Source organism: Oryctolagus cuniculus, chromosome 1, assembly GCF_964237555.1.
Source record: "Oryctolagus cuniculus chromosome 1, mOryCun1.1, whole genome shotgun sequence".
In the NCBI taxonomy this organism is placed as follows: domain Eukaryota; kingdom Metazoa; phylum Chordata; class Mammalia; order Lagomorpha; family Leporidae; genus Oryctolagus; species Oryctolagus cuniculus.
This window is the reverse complement of record NC_091432.1, coordinates 138077331-138096902: the sequence shown is the minus strand read 5'-3', so window position 1 is coordinate 138096902 and position 19572 is coordinate 138077331. Positions and strand designations below refer to the sequence as shown.

The following is a 19572-nucleotide window of genomic DNA, read 5'->3' as shown; positions in this document are numbered from 1 at the left end:
CAATCTCAAAGAACAAGTCCACAGAAGCAGCAGAACAAAGAGCAACGATGTTTCTGAAGCATATCACGTTACACTATAGAGTCTGCTGTAACTTTTACCTGATTTCAAACTATTCTCAGCATGAATGGGTAAACGTGAACCTTTAGCTGATTTCATCTCAGACGATCTCGTTGCATCAGCCCTTTTACTCTCAAACTTCTCCTCATTATACACTTTCTTCTCATCATAGCTTTTTTTCTTCAGCAAAGATGAAACAGGAAATAAGAAAACTATCACTATAAATGTTTAAAACACCAAATTAATAAGTACTCATAATTCAATCATTTAAAAGATTAGATCAGGTGTTTAAAAAGGTTGGATACCACAAGAAATAAGTAATGTTTAAATATCATACAAAACCGTATCAATTCTTCGCAATTTAAATGCTAAGGACACGATGAAACCACAGCATCTACTCACCTTAAACAGAGATTTTGTGTCTTGCGGGAGGAGGCACATGTGCTCATTAGGGGGCCTCATCGTTTGAAAACCGGGGTAACAACTGGGCTGGTTATATTCATAGTGGGAGCCAGGCACTGAGCAAACATTCTGTGTAGACTCAAGCGTGTAAGTAGAATAGGCATACGGATGAAGAGTAATCTCAGAAGATAAATACTGAGAGGGGAAAGCTGAAGCTCCAAAGGTCATTTCTTCAGGATAGATTTTCTGTCTAAATAAAAAGTGTAGATTTTTGTTGCATATTTCATATCAAGAACTAAGGATCTTAATGCTCTGTAACAAACTCATTTAAACTTTTTGATATTTAAGACTTTGAGATCATTCACTCTAGCATTCAGGTATTCCTAATTAAAAGGCTAATGGGGGCCAGTGTTGTGACACACATGCTAAGCTGCTGCTTATAACTTTTGAGTCCTGGCTACTTGGCTTTTGATCCAGCTTTCAGCAAATGTGCCTGGGAAGACAATGGAAGATGGTCCAAGTACCTGAGTCCCTGCCACCCAAGTGGGAGACATGGGTGGAGCTCCTGGCTTCCTCTTGGCCCAGACTGCTGTTGTGACCATCTGGGGAATGAACCAGCAGACGGAAAATCCCTCCCCCACCCCCAACTCCACCTCGCCTGTCTTTCAAATAAATAATAAATAAATCTTTAAAAAAAAAAAAGTCAAGGCCAGCACCACAGCTCACTAGGCTAACCCTCTACCTGCGACGCCGGTACTCCGGGTTCTAGTCCCGGTTGGGGCGCCGGTTCTGTTCTGGTTTCTCCTCTTCCAGGCCAGCTCTCTGCTGTGGCCCGGGAAGGCAGGAGGATGGCCCAAGTGCTTGGGCCCTGTACCCCTTGGGAGACCAGGAAGAAGCACCTGGCTCCTGGCTTCGGATGGGCTCAGCGCGCCGGCCATGGCAGCCATTTGGGGGGTGAACCAACAGAAGGAAGACCTCTCTGTCTCTCTCTAACTCTACCTTGCTGAAAAAGATGGTGACATATTTCTATTTTTGCCAGCTGTTAGTCATTGTAACAAAAGGTTTATTCAGGCTCGTGGATTTAGAGATGCATCATAGTCCAAGACCAGAGAGGCCTCAATGGCTTGGCTGTCTGGTGAGGCCAGCAACAGTACAGTTTGTGTGGAAGAAGGATCACATGGCAAGCCAGAAAGCGAGCTCCTGGGCCCAACTCAGGCTTATGTAACCAATCCTTTTGTGAGAATTACTGTCCAAGGCCACTCTTCCAATGACCCAAGATCTCCCACTATTTCCATATTCCAAACACTATACGGATTAGGTTTCCACCCTCTTAGGACCAACAATGCATGGGATTTAACAATCTATGTTGAGCGGGGGAGCCATATCCTACTCAAACCACATCACTGAGTTGGAGTCCCTAAGAAATATCAGCAGAGCCTGAAGATGTCCCAGCAACTCTGTACTCTCCCATCTGCTGTCAAGCGCTCAGGAACACCTCTCTCAGTGACCTCCAATGAGGGGCTGCCCACTGGTCTGCAGGGACCCCTCCTAAGGCCTCATGCTGCGGCTATCTTCTGCAGCCTGCCTTACCCCAAGCCCAGCATGACACCCAGTGCTTTGCCTACTCCCAGGGCCAGAGAGCAAGGCGAATGCTGCACACCCTTGTGCAGGGAACCACACCCCCTGCTGGTAAGGCTCATCTTTGAAAACTGCTGTTCTATTTTGTTTTTGTTTTTTAAGATTTATTTATTTATTGGAAAGCCAAAACTATAGAAACAGAGGGACACATGCACAGAGAGAACTTCCATCAGCTGGTTCACTCCTCAAAAGCTGGGCTGGCCAGGCCGAAGCCAGAAGCCAGGAATCCCATTCTGGTCTCCCAAATGGGAGGCAGGGGCCTAAGTACTTGGGCTATCTTCTGCTGCTTTCTCAGGCGCACTAGCATGGAGCTGGATCAGAAGTTGAGCAGACAAGAACCAGCACTACATAGGCTGCTAGTGTCACAGATAGTGGCTTAACCTGCTGCACCACAACGCCAGCCCCCTAATGCTTCAGTTTGTTCAAGCTGCCACATTAAACCAAAACCAAATTTAACATTTATTCGTTTAGCAAACTTGTAATAAGACTAAAGGTTTCAAACATTTTCCAATGAAAGCTGATACAATGACAAAATCCCAGGCAGCCGAGTTAAAATATGAACCATCACCTCTGCATTCCAGAGCTGTACCACAGTGTACTGATATACCAGAAGGCAGGAAAACCCAAAGCTACTCATGAAAGATCCTGTTATGATCCTTAAACTATCTGGTTGTCAGGAGACACAGGCAGAGGTACCACCTTCTAGAAACTATATTTGTAATCTGCTGTAGAAAACCACACCCACTAAGCAGGGGACTTACCATGGGTAAGCTCTATCCATCACACAACAAGAATGAACACTGCTTTCACTTCCATTCAGTACCTCACTATGCACTGCCTTGTATCACTGTATACTAGTTCATAGTATTTTTTAATGCATTTAGATCTTGTGAAATATTTGACTTGTGAGTAATTCTAGCAATTAAATACAAGTATTCTTAATTAAAAATCACATCAAACTCTTCTTACTGACCTTTTCCTGCCCCCACAGAACACCTGACCTAGCACAGAACGCTTGCAGACAGAGCACTGAGAACTAGCTCTTTTTAGAGCAGAAGGGACAGCCACAGCTTCGTCCCTGCTACCTACACACTCAACAGAGTTTGGAGTTCAAAAAAAATCTCACAGGAGGCAAGTGTCAGGTGAAGGTGAAGAATGTGTTCCTCGACAAAAAGAAGCGGGCAAAGATAAACTGGTAGAAACAAAAGTGAAAAACAGTGTCCCAAGTCCAAAAGGTGGACATGTGAACAGATAATGAAATTTAGCTAAACAAGAACAGAGACACAGGATCCAAAGGTGGTCTGAAAAGCCGTTGGTACCCGTCTATAAGTCAACAGACACAATGGAGGTTTCCACTTCGGATAGGAGTCCTGTGGGCTTCTTCCCTGCGCTGGTCCTTCTTGCCACTCGGAAGGCAACACAGAATAGAAAATATTACCAGTGACTGACATGCCTTCTAATGGCCTGTGTAGACAACTCCAGATGCCATGTGAGTAGAGATGATGGATGCCCACAGAGCTCCTTGTGTGTTTTTTTTCCTACTGGTTCACTCCCCCAGTTGGCTGCAACAGCTGGAGCTGCGCCGATCCAAAGCCAGGAGCCAGGAGCTTCCTCCTGGTCTCCTACATGGGTGCAGGAACCCAAGGGTTGGGCCATCTTCTACTGCTTTCCCAGGCCATAGCAGAGAGCTGGATTGGAAGTAGAGCAGCCAGGACTTGAACCGGAGCCCATACAGGATGTCAGCACTGCAGGCGGTGGCTTTACCCACTCTGCCACAGTGGCAGCCCGCTCCTTTTTTATATTCACTGGCCCACACATCCGTGCCAAACATGCTGCCCTCCCAGGACCTCCTTCTTGCCAGCCTCTGCTGTTTTTCCCAGCATCCCATGACTTGCAAAGCTCCACTGGGTTGGACTGTGAACCTATCCTCTCCTTGCTCTCACCAGCCCCCTCCGAGGCTACTCCTCTATCAGTTCCTCTGCATGATCCCTACCCAACCCTCTGGACTCATTCTGAGTCCAACCTCTCACACCACCTTCAACAACTCTAGGCCTCTATCTCCAACTTACAGATCATTTATATTTTATATTTTCCCAATTCAAAACATATAAACCCTATATTTAACATGTGATACCCAAAGCAGACCCACTTCTAGGTTCTGTTCTCATGAATGAACCCACACTTCTTCCGAGATATGCAACCAGACATCATCAGAACATCTTCCCCACAAGGGCAATCATGGGCTTTTTTTCTTTCAATTAGTCTCTCTTTTTAAGTATTCTCTTTTTTTTCCAGTGTAAATCTCACTCAAGCTGTAAAGTTTCTCTTCCTTAAAAACCTATTCAGGGGGCTGGCATTGTGGCACAGCAGGTTAAGCTGCTGCCTGCAACACCAGCACCCTATGTGAGTACCCATTTGGGTCCCGGCTGTTCCACCTCCAATCCAGATCCCTACTAATGTGCCTGAGAAGACAGCAGAAGATGGCCCAAGCACTTGGGCCTCTGCCATCTACGTGGGAAACTGGGATGGAGTTCCAAGCTCCCAGCTTCAGCCTGGCCAGAACTAACTGTTGTGGCCATTGGGGTGAACCAGCAGATGGAAGACCTCTTTGTCTATGTCTCTCCCTCTAATTCTACCTTTCAAATAAATAAATAAATTAAAAAAAAAAAAAGTCTAACCAGGATTGAGTGTTGGCCTAGTGATTAAGATGCCACTTGAGGGGGTGGAGTGGCGGCACTGTTGCGTAGATTAAGCCCGGCCTGCAGTGCCAGCATCCCACATGGGCACCGGTTTGAGTCCCAGCTGCTCGACTTCTGATCGAGGGAACTAATGTGTCTGAAGACAGCGAAAGACAGCCCAAGTAGTCAGGCTCCTGCACCCATGTGGGAGACCTGGATGAAGCTCCTGGTTTGGCTTTGGCCTGGCACAGTCCCAGCTGTTGCGGCCATTTGGGAAGTGAACCAGTGGATGGAAGATCTTTCTCTCTGTACCTCTGCCTTTCAAATACAATAAATAAATCTTTAATTAAAAAAGATGCCACTTGGAATGTCCACTTCCTATGTCACTATACCTGGGTTCAAGTCCCAGCTCCACTCCTAATTCCAGGTCCCGCTAATGCAGACCCCTCAGTGGTAGCTGGTGAAGGCAAGTGTGTAATAATATCCAAACAAAATGTCCTCATGCACATGCTGCAATGAACCATCACAAACGGTGCACTACGACAACCACCCAAGTCCTCAGCTGTGCACAGCACTGGGACTGAAATCTTCTCGTCTGCATAACCTTCCGACTGTCCATTCCATCAGTAAATAAACAGCACCTCCCAAACATGGCAAATCCCATAAATCAGGCTGCCTCTATTAATACTTCTTTGTGTTGTGCTGTAACATAAATTTTCAGAGACTGGAACGTTTTATTTATTTACTTGAGGCAAAGTTCCAGACAGAGAGAGGGAGAGACTGAGGGAAAAGATCTTCCATCTGCTGGTTCACCCCCCAAATGGCCACCAGCTGGAGCTGGGTTGATCTGAAGCCAGGAGCTTCTTCCAGGTCTCCCAAAAGAGTGCAATGGCTCAAGCATTTGGGCCATCCTCTGCTGCTTTCCCAGGTGCATCAGTGGGGAGCTGGATCGGAAGTGGAGCAGCCGGGACGTGAACTGGTGCCCAGGTGGGATGACGGTGCCTCGGGCAGAGGCTTAACCTACTTAGCCACAGCACTGCCCCCACATATTGTCTTTCAATAACCAATTCAAGTGAATAACAAGGCATCTCTGAGTGCAGTGTTGACGTTCCTGGAGAAAGAGTCTGTAAAATGTTACATCCCCTTCTTCAGAGAAGAGGAGAGAAGGGGAAGACAAAGATGGTCAGGTTGCTGTGGAACGGAAAAAGCAGGAAAGAGGAAATAGGATTGTTAGGGAAGTTCTACTCTTTTTTTCACGGCAGCAAGAGATCTCCACGTAGACATCATCTGTAGCATCTGAGATTGTGTCAAGTGAGCAATCATACTTGACAAGATAATTCTACACAATGCGAAGTCTCATCATTTCATCCCCACTTTAAAGGCTTTTTTCCTTTCTAACGCCTCTTCAGTTTAATGCCCCTTTATTTCTTAATTGTTTTCTGGCCAGGTAGGAATATCGTGTACCTACTTTCTTCTTGGTGACCAAACAATTTTAGGGGGCCGACGCTGTAGTATAGCAGGGAAACCCCCCAACTTGTAGTGCTGGCATTCCATATGGATGCAGATTTGAGTCTCCGATATCCACTTCCGATCCAGCTCTCTGCCATGGCCTGGGAAAGCAGTAGAAGATGGCCCAAGTCCTTGGGCCCCTGCACCATTATGGGATACCTGGAGGAAGCTCCTGGCTTTGGATCAGCATAGCTCCAGCAGTTGTGGCAATCTGGGGGAGTGAACCACTGGATGGAAGACCTCTCTCTCTCTCTCCCTCTCTACCTCCACCTCTCTGTAACTCTACCTTTCCAATAAATAAATAAATCTTAAAAAAAATTTAGAAAAATAAAGCTGGAAAAGGGGTTAAGAAACTAAAGTTTATTTAAACTCAGCACTGTGAGTTCTTAAGTCTCTGATTGGTTTCTATCCATGTTACTGTCAAAACAATGCTTTAGCCATATGAATGACTCCCACCTTTATTTTGGGTAACTGGAATACCATCCAGCAGATGGCTTAGAGTTCTTGTCAATGAGTGAGGTTTATTTCTGTATTTTGTTATGTGTAGACATTCAAGATAGGGAATAACTCAAATGAGACCCATGCCAAACCTCATCTTTAAAAAGGATGAAACATGCGGCCGGCACTGTGGCGTACTGGGTAAAGCCACAGCCTGCAGTGCCATTTTCCCATATGGGCGCAGGTTTGAGTCCCAGCAGCTCCACTTCCCATCCAGGTCTCTGCTATGGCCTGGGAAAGTAGTAGTAAATGGCCCAAGTGCTTAGGGTCCCGCACCCACATGGGAAACCGGTAGGAAGCTCCTGGCTTCAGCCTGGCGCAAGCTCCGGCTGTTGCAGCCAAATGGGGAGTGAACCAGCAGATGGAAGACCTCTCTCTCTGCCTCTCATTCTCTCTTTCAAATAAATAAATAAATCTTTTAAAAAATTAAAAGGATGAAAACAGAGAGAAAAAATTGGTATTCCCATTGCAAAGGTTAATTTTAGGAGTCCACCTAACTGGTTAAGGAGCACCTCAAGAGCTGGTAAGGCATTACTTCTCCGTGTGTTTCCTGAGAAGACTGGCACGTGAGCTGCTGGATGAGCAGAACCACCCACCCTCTGTGAGTGGGCAACATCCAAGCAGCTGGGGTCCAGGTGTAACTAAGAAGCAGAGGAAAGGCTATTGTTCCCTGTCTCTCCTGAAGCTGGGACATTCTTCTCCTGGTTGTGGACATCAGAACTCCAGGATTCCCACCAGCAGAGTTCTCAGGACTGTGGCCACAGACTGAATTACATCACTGGCTTCGCTGGTTCTGAGTCCTTCAGACCTGGATTGAGCTATGCCACTGGCAAACAGGGTCTACAGCTTATAGAGAGTCTGTCATGGGACTTTTCAGTCCTCATAACTGCATGCGCCAGTTACCCTAATAAATCCCCTCATCCATCTGTCTACACACACTTCGGATTGGTTCTAGCCTTCTGGAAAACTCTACAGAGTAACACACCTATCAAAGACCAATTCTAGCACAAAAAGGTAGGATTTCAAATTCTGTCAAAAACTACAACTTCTATCATTTCCTAAATACACCACTTATTCATTCTAATTTCTATTCTTGGAAATCTATTTCCAGAACTTATAAGCAGCATAAACCATTCTCAATCACATCATGCAGGCAGCAAAAAATTTAAAAGTAGTCTGAACCATATCAAAGGAACATAAAGCAAAAAGATTCTTACACATGCTGATGTAGACTTTGTTAAAACAAGATCTACAGAGTTATGTAACAGGTGAACACTTATTTTTATTCAGCTAAAAGTGGAACTCATTTTGTAAATATCTAGACAATGAATCTTAAGGAAAAACAAAATTTAAAGGAAAATACAAGCCTTCTTTCTACTCAAATTAAAAAAAAAAATTTAAATGGAAATTTATAAAACACATCCCCTTAGGACATACATAAAGCAAACGAGCTGGAAGTAAAACCCAGAAATGTCCAAAGAATTATCCAGAGAGACAGCTATGGTTCTTCACCTCCACTCCTTCCCTGAACATGATCTGAACATGTTAACCGTTAAAAACAACAAGCAGGCCTGGTACTGTGGCACAGTGGGTTAGGCGGCCACGTGGAACACCGTCATCCCAGATTGGTCCTGGTGCTCCACTTCCAATCCAGCTCCCTGCTTTCCCTGGGAAAGCAGCGGAGGATGGCCCAGGTGCATGGGGCTCCTGCACCCATGTTCTGGGCAGGATCTTGGCTTTGGCTACTTGAGGAGTGGATCAATGGATGGAAGATCTCTGTCTCTCCCTCTCTAATTCTGCCTTTCAGATAAATAATCTTTTTAAAAAATGCAGAGAATGTTTATTCATCTGACCCTGCCTTTGTCAACTTTTTCCTCTTCTCTCTCCTTCCTGCCATTTCATCTCCCATTAGATACATGATGCATGTTTAAACTCATGAACAAAATGAACCTGAAAACGGTATTTCCTGTTAATGACAGAGCTTCCATTCTTCCTTCGCCTAAAATTAACAGGTATGGAGGGGGAAAGGATGGGGTGACAGCTCGTTTCACACACTGTTGTTAAGCTTCTAGCCCAGGCCCTTCTTGACTGAAGATTTTCTCTTGCCACGTGTAGAACGTCCAATGTGACAGCTGAGGCATTTTTGAGTTTAAATCACCACTCATCAGGGAAGGAAAGACACAAAGATAAAAGCTACCTACTCAGTCACTGGTGGTTCCTGAACTGGATAGTAAGTGGCTGCACAGCTGGGGAAGACACAGGCTTCGGAGGACCCTGGCCACGCCATATTGCATCCAGTAAACTTGGGGACAAATGGTTTGACATCTGCAGATAACGTGATGCTGTCCTAAGAGAAAAAAAGGGGAATCTGGCTACAGACATTCAACCACAAGTAAACCAAAGGAAGTCTCTCCTCGGCAGAAATGCTAATCCCAATGTTATTTTACAATGTCCGCCACGTAAAGACAAGAATTCCTTTACTAACAGTGTCTCTCCAATGTTTATTTAATTAGGAAAAGTCGCCCAAATGGTAACAGTGAAAGATAATGACCTCCAATTCAGGTGGCAGTAAAATGCAAGCCCGATTCCATACTTAGGATCCCAACTCGAGGCTCCTGAGCTTTCATCTTGGGGAGGGATTTCACCTCTGAGCTTTATTTAAGAATCACTCAGGACGGCACACCGCCGGTCGTCAAACACACCGGAAGTGCTTAGCACGGCAAAACACACATCACACAAGTTTACTTCCCTTCACTCTCAAGAGCTGAGCGAAACAACGCTTTTGACCCCGCAAACTACTGCGAGTCTGGTGTTCTTGCTAGAAAGTCATCCCGCTCACCGAGTCCTCGGAACGGGCGCTTTGAAACTCCCAGACACGTAATAAGGGCTCCACCTTCAGTGAGAACTTCAGAACCACGGATTCCGGGGTCTGGGGCTAACTCGCGCGTCGGCCCGGCTGTCCAGCGGCCCAGCCGAGGGTGTACCGCGGGGAACGAAGTGTAAGGGCACCAAGGAGCCTGAAGCGCGTTCTCTCCTCAGCCGCTGCAGCTCGCGAGTCCCCGCCAGCGGCCTCGCCCTCTGTGGCCTCACGCCCGAGACGCGGCGCGCCCGACGGCACCTCGCCAACGTGAGCCCGCGTCTGCCCACCGCCGCCCGGGAGCGCTCACCTCGCCTCTGGCCTCCCGCGGCCCCTCAGACGCCATGGCGGGCGGCTCGGAGGAGCCCGCGCCCGGGGAGCCAGCGATAAGCCCGACCAACGACGCGACGCTTCCGCCTTCCGGGGTGGGCGCCAGGAAGTACGTCACCGAAACGCGCCGGGCTCCGCCCCTCCTTCCGGCCGGACGTGCGCGGCGGCCCTGGCCGCCACGTGGGGTCCGCGTTCCGCCCTCTGGTTTGCGCTCAGGCCCGGAGGACTAGGGGATCCAAGGCGGCCGTGGTTCGCTCGGGTCCCTGGAGCGTCACCAGTGTGGCCTCCTGCTTCGGTGACCTGGAGAGGCCACCTGCAGAGGTGCGGGGCTCGCTGCAGGCGCGGGGACCCCTCCCCACGTTCCTCAGGTGGGCGCCTCTGAGAGCCCCAGGCCCGGCCGTGGGTACCCCCGACTTGCAGACTTCCAGGTGGGCCGGCAGGCAGGCACGCTGCGGACCGTGGGGCGCCGTGGGTAGAAGGCGGCAGAGCGCCCCAAGCCCCCGGGCAGGCGGCGTGCGTGTGCGTGCGTCTGCTAAGTGGACACACACAGTTAGGGACAAGCGGAGACATCCACACACCTGACACCGAGCTCACACTTTATTTCTTTCACGTTTACTCCCTGGGGGCTAAAATAAACCAAAGCAGTCTCAGTCACAAGTTCGCTGTGAGAAAACACGCCTCAGGAACCAGCGGGGTAAATGCAACATACAAACTTTATTTAACACAACAGGGAAGTCAACCAGGCACTTCCATCCGGGAGACGGGCCAGGGGACAGCTCTAACTCTAACTAACTGCAGCTGCGTTAACTGGGCTCCGGCTGTGAAGAATACAGCTCCCGCACAGGCATGGATGAAGATCTGTACACTCCAGTATTCACTGAATACTACCTTATATACACATATACAGTAACTTGGGAAGAGCCGACGTCTCCTGCACACTTCACTTCTGCTGATCTTTTGGAAGAGGTCGTCTAAAGAGAAGAATATGCGGCTCTGCAAAGAAAAGGTTTAGATCACCTCAGTACAGTGTGGTTGCGCTCCATTTCCTCTACAAAAATTCCAACTGAACCCAAGTACCCTCAGCCCCCTGTCAAGGGTGTGGAGAATGACCCCGTGGTGGACATTCCTGCAACACTTTCGTTTTGCCTCCCCTGAAAACTAGGCGTCCCTCAGTAGAGCAGCTACTGTGGGAGACTGGTTCTACCTTCATCTGTCTCGGAGGAAGAGCCACCTCATCCGGGACAGCTGCCGGATCCCACACTGATCACAGCGTAAACCACCAGAGCTGGTGGGATCGCAGCGCAGCCCCAGGCATCTACAGTGCGGAGCTCCTCCGCTGCCCTGTGACCCAGACATCCTGAACTTTGTGTCTGCCCCACTCAAGAAAGTGGAAAGTTTCCTAAGTTTTCCCAACAAAATAGACAGCTTTAGTTCCATCTAATTCAACTTTTACAGTCTTAACATTTTGCTCATTATAAATCCTTTAACATTGACAATCTGGAAACAAAGCACTTAATAGCCTGAGGCACCGAGATATGCATAACAAAGCACATTTGAGTGCTGCGCTAAAGTATCCTATTCAACTGTGCAGTGGAGAGAACATTAGCCTTTCAAAAGAGGACAGGAAAATGCAGACACTTCAACTGCATCAACCTCCAAACCAGAACTGGAAGACACTGAGTCGTTTTAAACTCAATCTGGGTCCTCCCTTGTGGGTGGCAAGAACCCAAATACTGAACACACCTGCCTCCCTGGGTCTGCAGTGGCGGGAACTGAACCCAGGCACTCTGATAGGGGAGGTAACTGCTGAGGATAAACCAGCTCCCCTGTTGTATTTTTAATTACAGCAAAACTGAACCCTCTAGGGAGTTGGAGTCATTTAAAAAGTAGTCAACTTTAAGTTCCTTTGGCATATCACCAAATGCCAACAACACTAAAAAGCATTTAACCACTCCTATTTTAGTTAACCAGCTTACCTGGCTCATGAATCATGTAGTGAACCCATCCCAGACTCTGCTGCACACCAAGTCGCCTCCATTCCTCTTCAGACATCAGGTGGGTTTTGGGTACTTGTTTGGAGAGTTCTCTGGGTAACATGACATGCCTGTTAATAAGATTCAGCTAAATATTAGTGCTCTGTGCCTTTTCTGCAGTCATGATTGCTTATTCACTCCCCTGCAGCTAGCTTCAGTCATGTGACAAACTCTGGCAAACAGGGGAAGCAGAAATTATCCAACCTAGGAATTTTCTCCAACGGAAAGAACATTCCCCACCCTTGTCCTCATTCCTTTATCTAGGATGTTAGCGATGTGATGAGGGGCCACAGGAACTACTGTTCTCCGTCTACGACAGACAGCCTGATGCCCGGTTGCACGGCTGTCACAGCAGCCCTGGACCACGACATATCCCTGGGTTAGTTAACTTGGGTTTCCGGTTACGTAACAGTAAATTTGTAGTAAATGTAGTCCTTGTATACCCAGAAGTTGCTTTCCATTTCAAGAAATTTTATTCAAAATTTAAAAAAAAAAAAGCACATACAACACACTTCAGTTCTTCAGTTTTCTAGGATGTCACTTCTGCATTCAAAATTTTTCCGCTTAAGCAGGCGTGGAAGTTTGCAGTGTTATCCTCCCAAGAATTACAGCTTTGTGAATTTCTTAAAACAGATCTGCACTCCTCTCCCCACTTGAAGAATATTTTATTACCATAAAAAAATTTTTAAGTCACAATTCTCAGCCCTAATTTTACAATTTTCAGTAATGGTTAGCACAAAGAAAAACCGAACTCAGAACCCATGAATAAGAACCAAGCTGTTATCCACTCACTCACTACATTTTAGGCAATGGCTGCCAGACCAAGTGAATGCCAGGACAATTTTGTTTCACTGCCCAATGACCAGAAGTCAATGTACACTTACTATCATACTCTACAGAATTTGCAGCGGCTCTGGTGAACTGTATTATTTTTCCCAATACTTAACCAGTTATCACTCATTTTTGAAATGCTGTTTTAGCAGCCAAATTTTAAGGTCTTATATGAAAAAGCCGTTTTTATTTTTACACTAATTGTTAATTAGTCTGGAGAAATGTAATGCTTTTTTTGTACTTTTAATTTTATGCATGTAAGCTACACAATCCAACAAGTTATTTACATAGACATTTTAAGACCGTGCATGGATTTTTAAGCTCTCCCAAAAGGGCTTATTGCAAAAGGAAACTTTTAAAACAGTCAAGCTTACATGGAGAGCTCACCTTTATATTTATATTAAGTGCATCGTTTTCCAACTACAAGGAAAAGTATTTCCAAAACCCAAATTTAACTTCATTTGGACTCCTCAAGAGTACAATCGAAAGCTCTTTAGAGAAACCCTATGTTCCTCCTGTGAAGGCAGACTTCCTTGAGACGGGCAGGGAGGCCTCTACTGCTGTGTCCTTTACAGAACCTAAGCACTAGCAAAACGAGCAGGAAACTAAGTTTGCAAATGCTAAAAGTGCAAACAAAAATCAAAGATTTAACTTACATGATTAAATACGCATCTTTGAAACTGTGTCATTTGCATTATACACAAACCACCGCCACCTGCGCTTCTGTGGGGTTTGAGTCATCTCTGGAGCTCCGCTGTCTCAGAGAAATAGGGGGCGCGGGCCCATTAAAGCCAGCCCTCATCTAGCGCGGATTACAATCACCCCTTCAGATACAAGATTGCCTTCCGCACGTTATCAGACACAAAGCGCCTTAATGAGCGGGATGTAGTGCTTCTAGGGGCCTGCCTGCAGAAGTCGGAAAAGCTTCTTAACTACTGGCGCGGAATGCAGTGCCTGCGGGGTCCTCTGGACACCTGGAGGCAGAGGCGCTTCAGAAGTCAAGTTCACTCGGCCAGTTTCTGGGAATCGCCAGCGGGGCTCTCGGCTTCGTAACTTAACACTGCGCCTACGTGTTACACGGTTAGCCCGGTGCAGTTGGCAAGAGGATCGACTGGAAAAGCCGCCCTCGGCCACAAAGACGCCCGACTTTCCGGACGCGGCCTGCGAGACACCGCGCGCTTCAGAGCTCAGACCGCCGCGAGATAAGCGGCTTGCCTCCCAAGATAAGACTTCCGGAGACCGGGGCAGGGAGGGGAGAGCCCACCGCCCTTTCGGAACGCCAAGGGGCAGCAGCTGGGAAGCCGGGGTCCCGCCAGCGGCGGCGCCGCTGGCTCGTACGCGAGAAGGCGCCCCAAGGCCGCTCGGGCTCTCTCAATCGGGCCGGCTGACCGGCGCCGAGGCCTCCACGGACTCCCGCGGACGGCAGAGAAGCGCGTCCCTGCCCACGGCCGCGGCGGCTGCCGGCCAGGCCCGGCCGGAGGTTTGAGACCCGGGAGAGCCGGCGACCCCCGCCCCGCCGCCGCTGTCCCCCCTAACAAAGACGCCCAACCCGAGCCGCACGGGCCCGGGGCCGCCTCACGCCAACCCCGAGACCAAGTTCCCCACCGGCCCGGTGTCCGCTGAGGAGCCCGGCGGGCAGGGCCTACGGAGGCCGCTCACCGGTACTCGTAGTGCTCGTCGAAGTACTTGTCCGAGTAATAAATCTGCTTGTGAGCCATCCTGCCGGCGCGCAGCGGACGGGCAGAGAAAAACGAGAGCGTGAAGAGCGGGCGCAGCCACCGCACGTCCGAGCCCGACCGAGGCAACGACTCAACTGAGACCAACGACCGCAGGCCCAACGCTCGCGATTTGAATTCGACAGCCCGCCGCCGATTGGACGGGAGCACTGACCAATCACCTTCCGCGCAGACGGCCCGTGGGGGCGGGCCGGCGGTCAGCCTATTACAGCCTCAGCGCCGGCGCGTTCTCGTCCCAGTGCAGCCAATCAGAGGCCTGTTGCGAGCTGCCCTAGAGAAGAGTTGGAGGATTGGTAGCGCACGGGGGCGGGGGAACGCCGTGACGGTCAGGGGCGTGACTAGAGAGGGGCGGAACCCAGGCGGTAGGAGCCTCAGGGCGCGTGCGCAAGGGTTTAGAAAGTTCCAGGGCGGTGCGGCCGTTGGGGCGGTGCCTGGAGGGCTAAGTGAGGTCTCGCGGGTTTTGGTGAGCCCTGGACGGGACTTGGCGCGGCGAGGCCGGAAGTGCGGCACGTGGGAGGAGGAATGGATGCTACCCGGAGTTGCTTCAGCTTGGAACTTTCAGTGCGTGCGGAAAAACGGAAAGGCGGGCTCCCCGAGGGCCCTGCCGAGGCCTGCTCCCCGGGTCCCGCGTCTGAACTCGGGGGCGCGCTCGGCCGCCGCCGACAGGAACAATGATGGTTGCTGGGCACTTAAAGGGTTTTAAAAACTTTTTGGCCCTCCTTTAAGGACACAAATAAAGTGGGGAGAACTACGCCAAGAGGGGCGGGCGCGGCGGTGGAGTCGGGCCGCCGGCCGGTGCGCCCCGGCGGGGGCAGGCTGCGCGGCGCGGTCGGCTCTGCGGCCCCCGCTCGCGGTGCGGGGCCCCCGAGGGTCTCGGGGCCCGGGGTCGGCAGTGAAGCGACCCCTCTGGGCCCTGCCGGGGGCGTCGCGGGCGTGGCGGGGTGCGGTTCTGCCGCCGCCCGGAGCGCTCCGCTCGCCCGCCTCCCGCTGCGGGCCGGGGCCAGGTGCTCCTGCTGCACCAGGGTGATGAAAACGTGAATAAACGGGTAGGGGGCTGCACTTCCCAGCAGAGCTTCCTGGGACAGTCTTGAAAGAGCTGTGTTGTGCGCAGCTTCAGGCACGAGGCTGGCCCACTCAGCATCGGCAGTTGACATGTTGCTGATCATGCCTCGTCTATTCCTCCCTTTTTTTTTTTTCTTGCATTATGTTTAAAGAGATCTTACATGTGGAATGTCACTCAAACACTTTTGGGTGTATTTATTTCTACCTAAGGTGAACATCTCTTTTGTATTTTAAAAAATATTTTTTTAAAGATTTTTTTTTTTTTGAAGGCAGAATGACAGATCTTCCATCCCCTTGTTCTCTCCCTAAATGGCCGCAGCAGCCCAGGCTGGGCCAGGCAGAAGCAGGGAGCCTGGAACTCAATCCAGGTCTCCCGAGTGGGTGGCAGGGGCTCGAGCTCGGGGGCCATCTGCTGCTGCTTTCCCTGGGCGCGTTAGCAGGGGACTGGCTCAGAAGCAGAGCAGGCAGGACTCACGGACATTCTGATAATGGGATGCTGGTGTTGCCAGTGGAAGCTTAGCCCACTGCAGGACAACGCTAGCCTCTCAAGAACAACTAAAATTCGTTACCACATTGCCGTTACATTTAGAGCTCCTCCATATTCTCTGGTAGCTGGTTTCGGTTTGGATTTCTCTGATGATCTCACAAATACCTCTGTTTTTTGTAACAAGACAAAATGTGCCCAAACGCATACAGCTAGGGAGTGGCGGGCTCTCAGTTGAGCCCAGGGTCTAAATGTAGAGCAGCTCGCGTGGCCATTATCCTGCACTGTCCCCTCGAGTCACACAGGGCAGATGAAGGGCCTTCCCAGCAGAGGAGCTAGCATGTGCACAAGGCGTGGAAGTGTCGTATATTCAGGGAATGCCGAATAGGCTTGATGAAACTTGTGGGAAACGAGTGAGGGGGATGGATGTGGTATAAAGAAAGTTGTCCCCCAAGGGTGCCCAAGCCCTGCTTGTTCCATGTACAACAAAAGGGACTTTGGGGACGTGAATGAGTATCTCGAGACCGGGCGATTATGCTGGGTTACAGTGGGCTAGCATTATCACATGGACCCTTATGGGAGGGAAACAGGGAGGCGGGAGAAGGTGCTGTGGCCGTGAGCCAGGGAGTGCAGGAAGGAGCAGAGTCTTCCCTCAAGTCTCCAGGAGAGCTCCCTGCTGACCGCTTGATTTTGGCCTTGAAGACTATTGGCCTGTAAACGAATCAGCCTAAGTATTTTAAAACAAAATCGAAGGCACTGGATCAGGCCAGACTGAGAAGGGATTCTTGGGCTCCTTGCTAAATTTTGTGATTCTGATTAGTATGGGTCCATCTGATGTTCTCATCAAGGAAGTGATATAATCAGGTCACATAAAGGTAACCAGGAGGAATGTGTAGGATGGACTGGGAGGAATTGCCTGAAGGTCCCTGTTATGGAGGCATGTGCCTGTGGCACCCGCATCCTTTGTGGGTGCTGGTTCGAGTCCCAGCTGCTCCACTTCCAATCCAGCTCCCTGCTAATGCACCTGGGAAAGCAGCAGAAGATGTTTCAAGTGCTTGGATCCCTGCACCCACGTGGGAGGACCCAGAAGACGCTCTTGGCTTCTGCCTGGCATAGCCCTCCTCTCTCTCTCTCTCTAACTCTTGCCTTTCAAATAAATAAGTCTTTAAAAAATAGAATTGACTTATGACAATGCAGTCCATGTGTAAGGAGTTGGATCAAGTATGTAATTTACAAATATGCCTATCCTCTACTAATGTGTGCACAAAGTCATAAGCTGTTGTGAACCATCAGCACACAGGGTCAACCTAAAGTTAGAGCGCCAAATGCTTACCCCCTACTGCATGCCGTTGACCTTGAGCTAGTAACTGCATGAAGCAGCAGCAGAGTGCATGTGCCATTTTGAGTGACTGCACCCACTGCCGTTCAGTATGTTAGTGCACATTTGCAATTCCTAATTTACAATTTTAATTCAAACTCATCACACTCTTCTGATACGTTTTATTCAAATTTTATGCTTGAAAATTATATATATACATATATATATACACAAGAATTGTACAGTGTTATAAGTCAGATGCCTGCTCCGTTGTCACAGACTTAACAGCTAATAACACTATGGTGAGCTACAGGAAGTAGAAACTGCTTTGCTGTGCTCGCGGCAGTCCACAACAGTCCACGCTGAAAACTCCTGTGACCCCCGAAGGTGTGAGGATACCTCCCCAACAGGAAGCAGGGCAGTCGGTTTGCAGGGAACAGCAGCCTGGTCCTTCAATTCAGTTCTGTTCTCACACTGTTTACCTGGAGACAGCGTCATAAACTACACCCTTCAGCCATCAATTGTAAGCCCCAGGGTTAGGGCGTGCCCAAGGTCCACACAAGCGGAACTTCTCTATCTCCCCGGCAGGTCGTTCCGTTCTACCTGTGCTTCTGACCTGCTGCTATACATTGGGGTTCCCTTGACTGCTTCCCTGAGTTGCATTAATGTGGCTGGTAGAACTCAGGGACGTGCTTACGTTCGCCAGTTGATCACAGAGGGAGTGCAGCTGAAGGCACCCATGTGGCCAGGTGCTAGAGAAGGGAAGCTGAGCTTCCAAACCCTCCACCTTCGGGGCCGCTTTCTAGGAACCGCCAGGTGTTTAGCTGCCCTAAAGCTCTCCAAATCCCTTTTGGGTTTTTACGGAAGCCTGCTTACAGAGGCACGGGTAACTGACTCATTGGCAGTTGGTGATGAGTTCAACTTTGAGCCTCTCTCCCCTCCCTGGAAGTTGGGGGCGGAACTGAGCGTCCTGCCTCTCCTCCTGCCTCCGTCTTTCTGATGACCAACACCTGTGCTGAAAGTGCCTGGGGTGCAGTAGCCAGCAGTCAGTCATTAACAGGAAAAACACCATCACTTCCTAGACTCAAAGGATTTGGGGAATTGGAAACTGGAAAATTGGTACAAAGACCAGTATACATTTTACAACATCTCAGTGTGGTTCACCACATGAATGGCATCAAGGAGAAAAAATATTAATAGATGCAGATTTTTTAAATAAAAGTTACTCATTTATAATGCAAACTTTTAGTACATCCACTACTCACGAGTAATACAGTCTCAGTGATTAGGGATAGGAGGAAAGTTTGATAACCCAGTAGAAGTATAACAGAAAGTAAGATTGGGATGGCATTGTGGGGTGGATGTTAGCCTGCCATTTCCCTTACCATAGCGCCTGGCTTAAGTCCCAGCTGCTCTGTGCTTCTGATCCAGCTTCCTGCTAACACACCTGGGAGGCAGTGGATCATGGCCCAAGTACTTGGGTTCCTGCCATCCATGTGGGAGACCCAGAAGGAGTTCCAGGATCCTGGCTTCAGCCTGGCCCACCTCTGGCTGTGTGGGCATTTAGATAGAGAACAGTTTGTGTCTCTCCCTCTCTGTCACTCTGCCTTTCAAATAAATAAATCTTTTAAAAATATGGTTAACATAATTCTTCTAGGGAAAAATTAGATGCATTCCTTGTAATTTGTTCTGTTAGCGTCAGTTCTATTGAATAATGTACTTGAAGTCCTAGCCGGTGCAATAAAGAAATGTCGAAGGCATGGGAGCAGGACTTTCACTGCAGCAGTTATGTTGCTGCTTGGGTTACCTGGATCCCAGATCAGAGAGCGTGGTTCCTACTCACAAAGACCTTTGGAGGCAACAGATGATGGCTCCAGTCCCTGCAGCCCACACGGGGGGCCTAGATTTAGTTCTGGGCTTCTGGGCTTGGCCTGGCCCAGCCCGCACTGTTGTGGGCATTTTGGAATTAACCAGTGGATGGGACATTCTCTCTCTCTCTCTTTACTGCAAGGATCTTCATTTATTAAAAAAAGAATTTTTTAAATTTATTTGAGAAGCAGAGTTACAGAGAGAGGAGGAGAGAGGGAGAGGGAGAGATAGGTCTTCCATCTGCTGGTTAACTCTCCAAATGGTCACAAT

General features: G+C 49.1%; 2 protein-coding genes across 13 annotated transcripts in view; both read right to left on the bottom strand.

Moving 5' to 3' along the window:
- The window catches only part of SECISBP2 (SECIS binding protein 2), a 40048-nt gene extending 29955 nt beyond the window's left edge, over positions 1-10093 (bottom strand). For 3 of the 12 annotated variants that reach the window (XM_002708271.5, XM_008258092.4, XM_008258097.4), the window contains exons 1-4: positions 9950-10093; positions 8984-9129; positions 460-709; positions 99-237 (exon numbers count right to left, since the gene is read on the bottom strand). In XM_002708271.5, the coding sequence (XP_002708317.2) occupies positions 99-237; positions 460-709; positions 8984-9129; positions 9950-9985 (571 nt within the window). In that variant the 5' untranslated portion in view covers positions 9986-10093. Of the gene's footprint in view, positions 1-98; positions 238-459; positions 710-8983; positions 9130-9333 lie in introns of all 12 variants that reach the window. The other 9 variants (XM_008258073.4, XM_070049363.1, XM_070049372.1 and 6 more) reach the window with 8 other exon arrangements.
- A 571-nt stretch (positions 10094-10664) lies between these two features.
- On the bottom strand, positions 10665-14720 carry CKS2 (CDC28 protein kinase regulatory subunit 2). The gene is made up of 3 exons (XM_002708273.5): positions 14493-14720; positions 11946-12073; positions 10665-10962 (listed from the first exon to the last, which is right to left on the bottom strand). The coding sequence occupies exons 1-3, from the start codon at positions 14549-14551 to the stop codon at positions 10910-10912; spliced, it is 240 nt and encodes a 79-aa protein (XP_002708319.1). The 5' UTR covers positions 14552-14720; the 3' UTR covers positions 10665-10909.
- Positions 14721-19572: the final 4852 nt, after the last annotated feature.